This window comes from Polypterus senegalus, chromosome 6, assembly GCF_016835505.1.
Source record: "Polypterus senegalus isolate Bchr_013 chromosome 6, ASM1683550v1, whole genome shotgun sequence".
NCBI classification, from domain to species: domain Eukaryota; kingdom Metazoa; phylum Chordata; class Cladistia; order Polypteriformes; family Polypteridae; genus Polypterus; species Polypterus senegalus.
The window spans coordinates 178,994,149-179,009,447 of NC_053159.1; the positions used below are offsets into that span (position 1 = coordinate 178,994,149).

The following is a 15,299-nucleotide window of genomic DNA, read 5'->3' on the forward strand; positions in this document are numbered from 1 at the left end:
CCCCAATGTCCCAGAGTGTGTGTGTGTGCCAGGCGACATACTGGCACCCTTTCCCAGGCGTTGTTGTCCGATGCTTGCTGAGATAGGCTCCATCTTCTCAATGACCCTGTTCAGGCTAAGCGGGTTTGGACAATGGATGGACGGGCACTGTAGAAGTGCACCAGTTTTAAACGTGCTTTTCAGTCATGTGCACCACGAAAAGCCCAATAAAACTAAAGATGGGGGGATTTCGTTAAATTCCTCAATTTGTTTCAGCGCTCATTAGAGACGTTAATGACTAGCTGTGCAAAAAAGAAACCCTGAGCTTGGAGCCTATCTTAGCAACATTATAGACATGGCAGGAGCCAACCCTGAACAGGGTGCCATTCCTGTCTTTTCCATCGCGTTGTCAATTCCATTCCTTTCCGTAGAACAATGTTAATCTCGCGTGATTTTGTCACCGCTCAGCGCTCGTGTCCAGTGCCAGTGCGCCGTCTGCCCATCCCTCCTCCCTGCCACGTGTCCACCCATGCGCTCGGTAGGACGGCGTAAGTGACGTCACACAACGAGACTTAATAAGGCTACTTATTCAAACAGCTTGTGCATTCCAGTCACCATATTCTGCCACATAAATATTAATTTGCCTTCATTAAAACTTATAAACTTGTATTCATAAAGTTGCAGTCGGTTTGTTTGATCGTCAACCACACAAAAAACTGGCCGAAGTTACGTCATGGTGAGCCACCCTAACTTTTAATAGTCTTATGACAAGAGAGATGCTTTTGTTAAATGGGTTTTGCCCAGCCCAATGTGGATACCGGGATCAAATTGGCTGGCAAAGATGGCACACTCATATCTAATGAATAGGCACTGTAAAGGGTTCAGTGGCACAAATCCATCCTAATTGTGGCGGGTTTGTGACAAGAGAGATGCTTTTGTTAAATTACCGTTGAGGTTTGCCTGGCCCAACAGGGTGGGTCAAATTGAGTGGTAAAGTTGGCACACTCCGATACCTAATGGGATTTACTTTGATGTTTAATGGGCACTATAAAAGGTTCGGTGGCATTTGGCCACCCTAGTTTTGGCAGTTTTGTGCCGAGGGAAATGATTTTGTTAAATTGCTGTGGAGGTTTGCTCGACCCAATGTGGGTACCTGGGTCAGAATGACTGGCAAAGTTGGCATACACCCATATGTATTGAATGGGCACTGTAAAGGATTCAGTGCCATTGAGCCACCCTAACTTTCACAGTTTAATGACAAGAGAGATTCTTTTGTTAAATTGTCACTGAGGTTTGCCCGGCCCAATGTGGGTACGTGAGGTCAAATTGACTGGGCACACTTCAATGATTTCTCTTGTCATTAAACTGTGAAAATTAGGAAGGCCCAATGGCACTGAACCCCTTGCAGTGCTAATTATGCATCACAGTGATATGGGATTGCACCAACTGTGCCAGTCAGTTTGACCCAGGTACCCACACTGGGCCGGGTAGAACTCAACTCTTAAGTTCAGTTTAATAGAGCCATCTGTCTTAAGCTATTAATATTAGGGCATCTCACCATAACGTAACTCCTTTGTATCCGTGCAGCTCCAATATGTGCATCAGTGATTTTTAGCGAATAATCAACCCATTTTCTAACCCGCTGAATCCGAACACAGGGTCACGGGGGTCTGCTGGAGCCAATCCCAGCCAACACAGGGCACAAGGCAGGAACCAATCCCGGGCAGGGTGCCAACCCACCGCAGGACACACACAAACACACCCACACACCAAGCACACTCTAGGGCCAATTTAGAATCGCCAATCCACCTACCAACACTAATAACGCAAATTAATATGCTGCCGAATATTTTGTCTTGTTGTTAACGCTGAGTGAGTTGCTGGTTTGCACGCGCTGCTGGCTGTAAAAAGTAAGCGACCACCTTCGCCCACGTCATGCCAGTGCTCCATGCTGGCCGTTCTTAGTGCAGATAAGAGGTGGGCATGGCGCTATAGGGTGAGTGATCATGCCGAGCCAATAACACAGCGACACCCACGCGCCTCTCGGGGGGACTCCTCGCGGTCCGCCGGCGGCTTACTCACCACAGCGCCAGGCTGTAGGTCGATGGGTACGCCAGCTTGGTCCAGGTGTCAGGCACGTTGTCAAAGAAAAGCGCCGTCTGCAGATGCTCCATCTCGGAGGAAATTGCCAGCTCCCCCTAACAAAAGAAAAGCTTAAGTGCGCACTTTGTGGCTTCAAAGAGCCTCTGATAAGATGACATGATAAATAGCAAATTCCTCGCAGGGAAAACACATCACGCCGCCGAACTTGACAATTCACCCATTTCCCCGCCACCGAAGGCACATGACGCCACTTTTTCTTTCTTTTTACCCCCCCCCCTTTTGTTTTACATGCAGGTTAATTTACGGGGGGCTACTTAAATGTTATGAATAAGTGAAACACGCGTCAGCGCGCTCCATCCACAGTATGCCGGCTGTTGCCGCTAATTGGCTTGTTAGGCAGTCAAAACAGCCGTCCGTCCGTCAGTCAGTCAGGCGGGGAGACGCCGTGTCTGCCGCTCCTTATTGCTCGCTGAGCTGAGCTCGGCACGGGCGCTAATATGCCAGCTCAGAGACGGGCAAAGATGGCAAAGTCCTCTTTATCAAGAAAAAAAAAAATCTTTAAGAGTGAGCTCACTATAAAAGGCGCTATATAGATTTGTGGAGGGTGCAGTCCGCAAATAATGACACAGCTAATTCGACTCGACTCCAAATGGGCAGATTTGAAGGGGTCGCGTTTCTTTTTCTAGTGGAACGGAATTCTGTTTTTTTGCATGCCCCATTTGGGTTAAGTATGTAGAAACGACTACTAGTTCTTGTACTAACTGAATATGAGCACCAATCCCAGAAAACACTTCCGGGCTTCTGCTGCCATTGCCAGGGCCGACACGTGGAGTAATGGCACCGGTTAACCGCCAAACCCCCGCACCCTCGCCGGACCCCAACACGCACAAACCCTGGCATGAGACCGCATTCTTTATTAACATGCATTACGAATTGCTATACATACAGTGCCGACTCTGAACAACAGACAAAAATAAATAAATACATACATAGGTAATTTAAGAAAAAATATAAAACTTAAAGATGTAAAACAATAACACACTGTTAAAAACAATTCAAACGTTTAATGTCAAACACGTTCTGTATGCTTGTGCAAACCCCTTTGTTCGTTTTACACTCCATGCTGCAAGCAAAAAGTGCAAACTTCTGAGGCTTACAGCAGACAGACAAACATTTCCCGTAAACTTTTGTTCTAATAAATTGCATTACATTTGTCATTCCAACCGATGGCACATCACAGATGTTTGTGGTAATAAAATGCATTTCATTAATTTTGTTACTACATATATTCCAATACATGGTGCACTGCATATGTTAACGCTGAGGTCTGTAATGATTATTTAAATCTCATCCTGTGTTAGACGGGTAGCACAGCTAGTAGATAGCAATCCAGCAATAATAATTACAAACATATCCCTCAGATTGGGGTGAAATAAGAGATGCGGACATAGTAAAATCAAATTGAACAGGACTGCAGCTGTAGACTTTAAATGCACTACTAACGACGACTTCAATAAGCATCTCTCAACTGGGCGGACATTAAAACTCGCGCTATAACTCCGCACATCATATCCTGTGTTGTTCAGCGTCATCAGTGACTTCATGACAGTACTCTTCACATTCACTCCTACCACTGACACGCTACAAAAGTTCTCCATAACTATTTTTCTCCAGCCGTCTGGAGTTTTTTTTTTTTTGTTTGTTTTTTCTGTCCACCCTGGCCATCGGACCTTATTCTTATTCTATGTTAATTAATGTTGACTTATTTTATTTTCTTACTGTGTCCTTTATTTTTCGATTCTTCATTATGTAAAGCATTTTGAGCTACTTTTTGTATGAAAATGTGCTATATAAGTAAATGTTGTTTTATATATATACTGTATATATATATATCCATCCATCCATCCATTTTCCAACCCGCTGAATCCGAATACAGGGTCACGGGGGTCTGCTGGAGCCAATCCCAGCCAACACAGGGCACAAGGCAGGAACCAATCCTGGGCAGGGGGCCAACCCACCACAGGACACACACAAACACACCCACACACCAAGCACACACTAGGGCCAATTTAGAACCGCCAATCTACCTAACCTGCATGTCTTTGGATTGTGGGAGGAAACCGGATCGCCCGGGGGAAACCCACACAGACATGGGGAGAACATGCAAACTCCACGCAGGGAGGACCCGGGAAGCGAACCCGGGTCTCCTAACTGCGAGGCATATATATATACTTACATATATATACTAGATTCGACCACATAGTAATGAAACAGGACAGACTTCAAAAATCAATAGTAGCTGGCACTGTATCTGATCGTGTTCAGCTTTGCCGGGAGGGCGTTCTCCGCGTGGGCAGAAAAGCACATGCACGTGATATTTCTGTCAATCAGCAGCTACCCTGTAAAACACTGTAAAAAAGTCAAACTTTACTCCTTGACAATCTGTAGATGATAATGTCTGTTGAACAAACATGTATTGCTAGCAAAGCGGAGGAAAGATGCACTCAAACACGTGGCGATACGTAGACGAACTCAAACGGAGGCTGGCGAGTGAAAGAGGAAGGCCCCGCCCCCCAGCTCTCAGCCCACAACCACTCTCTTGGATTTGCATAAATTAAGGTGACCATCCGTCCCTGTTTTCCGGGGACAGTCCCCTTTTTCGGACAACTGTCCCCACTCATAAACATGTCCCCGTTTTGTCCCCTGTTTAAGATTTCATCCCCGGTTTCAGCTGGTTCACTTTTTTGAATGTATCTCATCACCATGATAATTTGAATTCGGCGCGCATGCACGGTGTTTTGACGGAGGTCATGCTTTACTATATCCTGCAACTTTGGCGAGAACCCACGTGATAAGCTTTAGCTTTGTACTCTGTAGTGTTTAGAGTCCCTACTCGTGATCTGTAGAGTCTACGCTCCTCCACAAATTCTAGTACAGTAAGACCCTGCTTAACGCTGCTCCGGTATTACGCGGTTTTTGATTGATTCACTTTGTAGTCACATAAAAGCGCAGTTTTTGGCGAAAATGTCGGTTTTCGTCGCAATCTCATGACTTGATTAGATACTCGCATGCAGTCTCGCGGCGCGTTTGATATCAGTACAGTACGTATGCCTGCTGTGTCACTGTTCATTTATGATTGGTCATCAATGTTATTGTGTAAGGATATAAACACATTTTATTTAACTGCAATAGATAACAATTATCCCTTTTTACTTTTAAAATGAGTGGTTGCAAAGGAAAAGAAAGTAAAGTGACAAGAAGAAGCATTTCGCTGCAAACTAAAATGCAGGTGAAAGCCAAATTAGCAAAATTAAGGTTTCTGAAGAGGAGGAACAAAAGGAACTTTCAACGGATTTTCTTAAAAAAAAACAAGTTTAGCCGCTATTACGGAAACGATGGATCAGTTTATACAAAACGATCCAAACTTTGCTCAAAGTTCAAATGAAGTGTCGTTGATGCATGTCTGGCTATCGACAACTGCTTGCTGAATGACAGAGAAAAAGGCAAACGACGTTAGTGACTTCTTCGCAAAAAAACAAACAAGGGTCAAATGAGGAAGAACCTTCGTCATCACAAACATAAATTATGGATTTACTTGAATATTTTTGATTTTCATGAATGATTTATGAATAAAAATCTATTAGCAATAAAAATGTCTATAATGAATGTAATCAAAAAGTGTGTGTGTATGTGTGTATATATATGTATATATATAGTCACACACGTGAGCATGGGAGGCAGCTAAAGGGCTTGAGTGAAGGCAGTTCGGAGGCATGCCGGGATGTGGCCGAGTCCACGGACTCTTTTTCTCTCTTGCCTGTAGACCATGCCCGGGGAGTCCACCTGGCTCTCTTGACATCACTTCCGGGACCGAACCAATGGAAGTCGACCTCACCAACTCCGGCCCCTCTGATGTCATGTCTGGTTGTGATCCAATGATTGAAGACCACGTGCTCGATCCTTATGACCTCACTTCCTGTCTTCCCCTTTAAAAGCCTGTCAGTTTTCCCTTTTCCCTCAGTCTTGTCTTGGACTCGTTTGTATGCACTTCAGTGCTGTATTTTCATAAAAAGAATGACTTTGCAGCCGGGATACCAGATTATACGGGTGGCTGCCCCAAATCTTTATCTTAAGTATGTCTCATCTTTGTGACATTATAATATACACACACACATTATATATATATATATATATATATATATATATATATATATATATATATATATATAAACTGCTCAAAAATTAAAGGAACACTTTGAAAACACATCAGATCTCAATGGGAAAAAGAAATCCTCCTGGATATCTATACTGATATAGACTGGGTAATGTGTTAGGAACGAAAGGATGCCACATCGCTTGATGGAAATGAAAATGATCAACCTACAGAGCCCTGAATTCAAAGACGCCCCAAAAATCAGAGTGAAAAATCATGTGGCAGGCTAGTCCATTTTGCCAAAATTGAATTGCAGCAACTCCAAATTGTATGCAGCACTTTGTATGGCCCCTGTGTTCTTGTATACATGCCTGACAACATCGGTGCATGCTTCTAATGAGATGACAGATGGTGTTGTGGGGATCTCCTCCCAGATCTGGACCAGGGCATCACTGAGCTCCTGGACAGTCTGAGGTGCAACCTGGTGGCATTGGATGGACCAAAACATAATGTCCCAGAGGTGTTCTATTGGATTTAGGTCAGGAAAGTGTGGTGGCCAGTCAATGGTATCAATTCCTTCATCCTCCAGGAACTGCCTGCATACTCTCACCACATGAGGCCAGGAATTGTCGTGCACCAGGAGCCACTGTACCAGCATAGGGTCTGACAATGGGTCCAAGGATTTCATCCTGATACCTAATGGCAGCCAAGGTGCCTTTGTCAAGCCTGTAGCGGTCTGTGTGACCCTCCATGGATATGCCTCCCCAGACAATCATTAACCCACCACCAAACTGCTCATGCTGAATGATGTTACAGGCAGCATAATGTTCTCCATGGCTTCTCCAGACCCTTTCACTTCTGTCACGTGCTCAGGGTGAACCTGCTCTCATCTGTAAAAGCACAGGGCACCAGTGGTGCATCTGCCAATTCTGGTATTCTATGGCGAATGCCAATCGAGCTGCATGCTGCTGGGCAGTGAGCTCAGGGCCCATTAGAGGACATGGGGCCCTTGGGTCACCCTCATGAAGTCTTTCTGGTTGTTTGGTCAGAGACATTCACACCAGTGGCCTGCTGGAGGTCATTTTGTAGGGCTCTGGCAGTGCTCATCCTGTTCCTCCTTGCCCAAAGGAGCAGATACTGGTCCTGCTGATGGGTTATGGACCTTCTATGGCCCTCTCCAGCTCTCCTAGAGTAACTGCTTGTCTCCTAGAATCTCCTCCATGCCCTTGAGACTGTGCAGGGAGACACAGCAAACCTTCTGGCAATGACACGTATTGATGTGCCATCCTGGAGAAGTTGGACTACCTGTGCAACCTCTGTAGGGTCCAGGTATCGCCTCATGCTACCAGTAGTGACACTGACTGTAGCCAAATGCAAAACTAGTGAAGAAACAGTCAGAAAAGATGAGGAGGGAAAAATGTCAGTGGCCTCCACCTGTTAAACCATTCCTGTTTTGGGGGTCATCTCATTGTTGCCCCTCTGGTGCATCTGTTGTTAATTTGATTAACACCACAGCAGCTGAAACTGATTAACAACCCCCTCTGCTACTTAACTGACCAGATTAATATCCCATAAGTTTCATTGACTTTATGCTATACTCTGATTAAAAAGTGTTCCTTTAATTCTTTTGAGCAGTATATTATACACACATACATATATATATATACGGCATTCGTAGTCTCCTGAGAGGGGGTGCAGTGAGTGTGTACGCCTGATGAGCCCAGAATTAGGGTGAAACACGTGTCGCATACTCTTTGCATTATTTGACAGTAAACTATTTCAACCATATATACATATATTTGGGCTCATCAGGCGTACACACTCCACTGCACCCCTCACAGGGATCGGACGTCCACGTCAGAGGTGAAGCCTGTTTACACTGCGCCACGGTGTGTGGTTCATTTATTTGACAGCCTGAGGGCCTGTGGCAGATGTTTGCAGGCTGGCAGACCAACCACATGCGTTACCTGGTAGGTAACCACCCATACAATCAGATCGAGACTCAGACTATGGATGCTATGAATATATACAGTATATGTGTATATAATATATACATACAAACAGCAGGGAAAATTAAGTATTGTATGCGTCAACGTATTTCTCAGTAAATCTATTTCTAATGGGGCTTTTGACATGAAATTTTCACCAGATGTCAGTAACAACCCAAGTAATCCACATTTACATAGAAATCAAAACAAATAAGTCCATAAAGTATCACTGCAAATGAATATCAACTGGTTTAGTCCTAATTAATGGCCTATCATTACTGAGGTGTCTCACAAGAAGCATCTCATGATAGGTGGAAGCACAGAGGTCTCTCATGACCTTCACAACCTCACTGATGGCATTGGTGACAGAAGTATTTCTAAACTTCTGAATGTTCCAGTGAGCACCGTTGTGGTTGTATTCTGGAAGTGGAAAGAACATCATTTCACCATAAACCAGCCACGACCAGGTGCTCCTCATAGGATTTCTGACAAAAGGATAATGAGAAGAGTCATCCAGGGAGCACTGGTGGAAAGCTTCAGAAAGACCTGGAATTACGGTAGCAGACCAACTGTTTCAAAGAAAACAAGAAGTAACGCACTCCACTGTTCAGGCCTCTGCGCACACTCACCACTGCTGAAGAGGAAGCACATTGAAGCTCATGTAAAGTTTGATGCACAACATTTGGACAAGCCAATGAAATAACAGGAAGAACAGAGACTGGTCAGAGGAGACCAAAACTGAACTCTTTGGATATCATTGCACACACCATGTTTGGAGGAGAAATGCCACTGCACATCACCCAAAAAACACCCCAAACTACTGGCAGACGTCATAGAATTGAAGGGAGGATGAATGAAGAAATGTAACGGGACATTCTTGATAAGAATCTGCTGCTATCTACCAGGATGCTGAAGAGGAAATGAGGGGCGGACATTTCAGCAAGACAAGGATCCCAAACGCACAGCCAAGGAAACTCTCAGTTGGTTTCAGAGAAAGAAAATAAAGAAGCTGCTAGAATGGCCAGTCAATCGGCCGACTCTAAAGTCTATGGAAAGAACTGAAGATCACAGTTCATAGAAGAGGCCTCAACATTTGAAGACAGTTTGTGTTGAAAAATGGGTCGAAATCCCACCTGCATGCGGCTCGTTTCTCCAGACAGGAGACGTCTTGAAGCTGTCATTACCAACAAAGGTTTTTGTACTAATTCTTAAATAAATTTCAGTAAGTGTGATCAATACTTATTCCTTGTGTCATTCTAATTTATGGACTTGCTTGTTTTGATTTCATTATATGTTTGGATTAGTTGGGTTGTTACCGACATCTGGTGACAATTTCATGTCAATAGCTCAATTAGAAGTAGATTTAGTGAGAAAAATGTTGACATGTTCAATACTTATTTTCCCTACTCTCTGTGTGTGTGTGTATATAATACGCTATAGATATCATGGGGCATTCACAATGGACACCAAGGGGGGACACTAAGTGGGCGGCATGGACCAAGGACTCCATATGGGCTCTAGCCAGAATTAAATAATTTATTGTAATGTCACATTTTTATGGTTCCTTTCTCACGTATGCCACCTTTATCTAAAGATACAGTTTCAAAGAAGATCAAATCTTGGGGTGCCCTTATTTTTTCACACATACATAGACACTGATAGAAAAAGGAAACACAACACTTACTGCTGGACTAAAATTTCTTCCTTCTTTGCTGAAATAAAAATAAAGAAGCAAGTCTAACAGGAGAAACAGGCCCAAGATCTGAGAACGTGAGCACCACACGTCTGTCAGGCCCTCATTGCTTCGTGTGACCACCTCAGCATTGTGGGACCACCGCTAACACGCTGAGCCACTGAGTCTTCAAGTCTGGACTTGTCAGATGTCATTCCATTGCCACAGAGGGGCCTGATGAAGCTGCTGGCCATTGACAGACCAAAGGTCACATCTCCATACGCTGGGCATCCCAAAGGTGGCCGGTGGGTTTATGGTCCGGGGAGACGGCAGGCCAAGAGAGCATCTGCACACCAGCAGGGGCAGAGGCGACTAAAGCTGGTGTGTGTGTGTGGCCTGACATTGTTCTGCTATAGTAGTTGGAAGCAGAGGACCTCTGAGAGGTCACCTTGTTCCAATGCCAGCAGCGTGTAGCCTGGCCGTCACTGTCCTGTCATGGTGTCTGCTGGCAGACTCAGCAGCAGTACGGGCAGCAGATCCCTGAGGTGGACTTGTGTGAAGTGTCAGTTCAGCTTTGGTTTGGTCATGACAGTGTGACTATATATTGGACTCGCTGTCTGTCAATACTGGCATGTGACATGCCTACCTGTAGCTTGTCGACCTTTTTTCCCAATGCATGTGACATCTGAGGCATTATGGAATGACAGAGAAATGACAAAGGCTGATTCTTGAATATTTATAATGGTGACCTGATCAGACTTTGTTCTACATAGACCTCACTAGGCAGCAGTGCACCTGACGAGCTTTCATGTGTTTGCCATGTTGTGGTGCCCGACTTGCTCGTCAAAGGGCTCAAACAAATGGAAAACGTTTTGTGGAAGCTCACAAGCCAGGAGTTTATTGCTGTTGTGTTTCTTTTTTCCATATTTACAAACCAGCATTTGCACACTGACTGGACGTTGACGGTTGGCTGGTCATACCTTGAGCCCCAAGTCGAGCTCCTTAAGTGAGCGTCGTATTTCGTGGATCAGGATGTTCATTCGTTCGCACTCCTGAAAGCAGACGAGCAGGTAGGGGGAGCGCTCGGCCGTTTTGGACGTGATGTCAGCCATGTTGTACTCTTCCGGAAGCTTTTCGAGGATGTCATCGAGGATCATCTTGACCTGCAATAGGCACAGCAAACAGGCTTTGTTCATCATTATTATTGTTAGGCTTGCAACATTTCAGATTACGTGGTGTCAGTAGTGGGATTTGAATCCACAACCTTAGGGTTTGAAGTCCAAAGCCTTAACCACCACACCACACTGCCTGCCCAGTTGGACTCCGCCATTCCAGCACACTGGTGTATCATCAATGCAGCTTCTCATTCCCTCAAACTGGACAGGACAGAAATGACTGGGCTGCAAGCCAGCCCACTGCAGGACATCACTGACCTACAGCCACAGAAGGCACAATGACACTCCTCTCACTGGGTCTCCTCTCACATTCACTCCATGTAGAGCTTGACTGGCCACCAGCGGGCACATGAGAATATATACAGTAAAATGTAAATGGGCATGAATCAAATGGCCAATAAGGGCACAGGCACACCAGCGGGCTCCACACCCAACACTCACCTTCTCTTCAGCCGTCTGTGTGGCTCCCTCCCCAATGGCCGAATCCCTGGGCTGCAGCTCCAGCAAAGTGTGGAACAGATTGTCCGACGTGACCGTCAGGAACTCGATCTCGGCATTTGGGTGGAGCCCATAATGCACTGGGCTCTCATGAGGCAGCATGTCATCGATGAAGCGGTGGTAGCCCTGGTAGTCCAAGTTAGACGGCACCACAAAGCCGGGTGTCAGGACGAGCTTCCTGTCAAACTGAGAGAAGAGTGAGCAACGTGAGACAAAAGGACGGTGCCATACAGAGCGGGCAAAGTGAAGAGAAACGGAGACCACGGCAAAAGGCGCTATATAGAGCGTATGGAGTGAAGTGAAACAGGAATCTCAATGAGAGAGCAAGGGGAAAGGAGCTATACAGGGGTCAGAGGCAGCCTTAGGGGTGTGCGGGGCATCGGGCTGACCAACCCCACGTGGGGCCGGTTACATCAAGCAAGCACTGTTACCGATATGTGTGGACTGTAGAAATGTGGATTAAAAAAAAGAACAACTTTAGGGTAACACAGCATTCATCTTAGAGAGATAGCATGGGGGCTTAGTGAATGTCAGGGACCTGCTCAGGCACCGGGACACCAGATAAAGGTCAAGTGAACAACAAAATGTCCTGAGATATAAGAAGTAGTTGAGGAAAGATACTGAGAGGGTCAAGTAAATAAAGAATGTGTAAAATGTTTATCTGCTGTCGAGCGGGTGTTGTGGGGATCGTTCTTACATCCTGAGATTGACAGCGGTGCCCCAGAGGTGGGACTTACGGTTTCAAGGAGCGATTTGCATAAAGCGCACCGTTTAAAGGGAGTGAAGAGGGCCAAGAAGACAGTGGGGGGGGAATCAAAAAAAGCAGATCAGCTGCTGCATGGGCCATGTGACAAAGTCCAGGAGCTTCTACAGTCCTGTCAAGTGTGGAAGTAATTCTTTTTGACCGGGGAATTGAACGTTCCGCTATTTCCTATGGACTTGGGTGAGCTTATCGAAGGACTTGCTGTTCTTTATCATGGCGCAACACTGACTGTATATTTTTTATGGCGAAGATTTGATTGTTGCTAGGAGTCCACAATTGCTAGAACTCTTCATTTCACTTGCCAGCATCAGGGGTCAGAACTGTGGACTTGTTTATAAGCTCTGGAAGGGGAACTGGGAGAGGAATATTCTTATTGTGTGTGTGTGTGTGTGTGTGTGTGTGTGTGTGTGTGTGCATACAGTCATATGAAAATGTTTGGGAACCCCTCTTAATTCTGTGGATTTTTGTTTCTCATTGGCTGAGCTTTCAAAGTAGCAACTTCCTTTTAATATCTGACATGCCTTATAGACACAGTAGGATTTCAGCAGTGACATTAAGTTTATTGGATTAACAGAAAATTTACAATATGCATCATAACACAAATAGACAGGTACATAAATTTGGGCACCTCAACAGAGATATGACATCAATACTTAGTTGAGCCTCCTTTTGAAAATCTAACAGACGCCTCTCGACGCTGTCCTCCTGTAGCCTGTGATGAGTGTCTGGATTCTGGATGGAGGTATTTCTGACCCCATTCTTCAATACAAAATCTCTCCAGTTCAGTTCAATTTGATGGACAGCCTGCTTCAAATCATCCCATAGATTTTCGATGATATTCAAGTCAGGGGACTGTGACGGCCATTCCAGAACATTGTACTTCTCCCTCTGCATGAATGTCTTTGTAGATTTCGAACTGTGTTTTGGGTCCTCGTCTTGTTGGAATATCCAACCCCTGCGTAACTTCAACTTTGTGACTGATGCTTGAACATTATCCTGAAGAATTTGTTGATATTGGGTTGAATTCATTCGACCCTCGACTTTAACAAGGGCCCCAGTCCCTGAACTGGCCACACAGCCCCACAGCATGATGGAACCTCCACCAAATTTGACAGGAGGTAGCAGGTGTTTTTCTTGGAATGTGGTGTTCTTCTTCCGCCATGCAAAGCGCTTTTTGTTTTGACCAAATAACTCAATTTTTGTCTCATCAGTCCAAAGCACTTTGTTCCAAAATGAATCTGGCTTGTCTAAATGAGCATTTGAATACAACAAGCGACTCTGTTTGTGGTGCGAGTGCAGAAAGGGCTTCTTTCTCATCACCCTGCCTGCCATACAGATGTTCTTTGTGCAAATTGTGCTGAATTGTAGAACAATGTACAGATACACCATCTGCACCATTCTTGCAGGTCTTTGGAGGTGATCTGTGGGTTGTCTGTAACCATTCTCACAATCCTGCTCATATGCCGCTCCTGTATTTTTTTTTTAACAGCAACTGTGCCTGTGGCCTTCCATTTCCTGATTCCATTCCTTACAGTTGAAACTGACAGTTTAAACCTCTGAGATCACTTTTTGTAGCCTTCCCCTACACCAGGAGACTCAACAATCTTTGTTTTTAGATCTTTTGAGAGTTGCTTTGAGGATCCCATGCTGTCTGTCACTCTTCAGAGGAGAGTCAAAGAGAAGGAAGCACAACTTGCGATTGACCTCCTCAAATACCTTTTACCACTCATGATTGGACACTCCTGTCTATCAAGTTCTTAACGAGCTCATCCAACCAATTTGGTGTTTCAAGTAATCAGCATTGAGCAGTGACAGGCATTCAAATCATCACAATGACAAGGGGACCACGTTTGTGTACAGCCAGTTTTCACATTTGATTTCATTTCATACGACTAAATACTGCGTCACTAAAAATCTTTGTTTGGAAAACACCGCAGTACTCAGATGTTCCTAGGAAATGAAAGACATACCACTGGTATCTTTGTTGTTGAAAGGAGAGTCAATTATTATGCAGGCTGAGGGGGGTTTCTTGGCTTCCAAACCTTTCCATGTGACTGTATGTGTATATATATGTATATGTGTATATGTGCATGTATGTATGTGTGTGTGTGTATATATATAATATTTGTAGCGTCACATATAAAGGTTGAGGGGAGCACATGTAAGGTATTGCATTCTTTTTTATGATGTAATATATTCCTCATGTGATTATAGAGATTGACCATTAGTTTTTTTTGTGGACTATAAATGCGCCGGCATCAGTGGTGACTGAACCTTGTAGAATAAGGGGTATATGGGGGCTTTATTGGGTGTGATATTGGTCTATCCTTTTATCATCTGCCGCCACTTAGGACAGGTTAGCAGTAGCAATTGTCTCATGTCAGCATGCCGGGACAAATTGTTATAAATGTACCAGAAGAAAAGTTGACGTAATATACAAAATCTACTAAAGGATAACTAAGAAATCAAAATGTCCTACAAACAATGAGAATGGACTGTTGGTGGCACAACTCAAAGGTATAAGAAGAACCAGAATATAGTATAACAGACTTTTATTTTATATAAATCATTTGGGTGTAAACCAACCAGAATACAATATATGCATTGATTGACGCTGTATGTAAATTCAGTCATTTATTAAGTGAACGTCTATTCTTTGTTTCTCTGACCAGGCTGTAACAGAATGCTCCCTCCAAGGCATTTTGCCGAGAAGTAATTAAAAGACAGTCAATAAGAAGACAATATACAAACCGGATTCCAAAAAAGTTGGGACACTAAACAAATTGTGAATAAAAACTGAATGCAATGATGTGGAGATGGCAAATGTCAATATTTTATTTGTAATAGAACGTAGATGACAGATCAAACGTTTAATCCGAGTAAATGTATCATTTTAAAGGAAAAATATGTTGATTCAAAATTTCACTGTGTCAACAAATCCCAAAAAGTTGGGACAAGTAGCAATAAG

General features: G+C 44.3%; 1 protein-coding gene across 1 annotated transcript in view; it reads right to left on the reverse strand.

Annotated features, from left to right (window-relative positions):
* The window catches only part of LOC120530679 (dynein heavy chain 11, axonemal-like), a 645,801-nt gene that overhangs the window by 16,116 nt on the left and 614,386 nt on the right, over positions 1 to 15,299 (reverse strand). Inside the window, 3 exon segments of the mRNA XM_039755100.1 lie at positions 2,062 to 2,177; positions 10,876 to 11,058; positions 11,512 to 11,754. Of these exon segments, the coding sequence (XP_039611034.1) occupies positions 2,062 to 2,177; positions 10,876 to 11,058; positions 11,512 to 11,754 (542 nt within the window).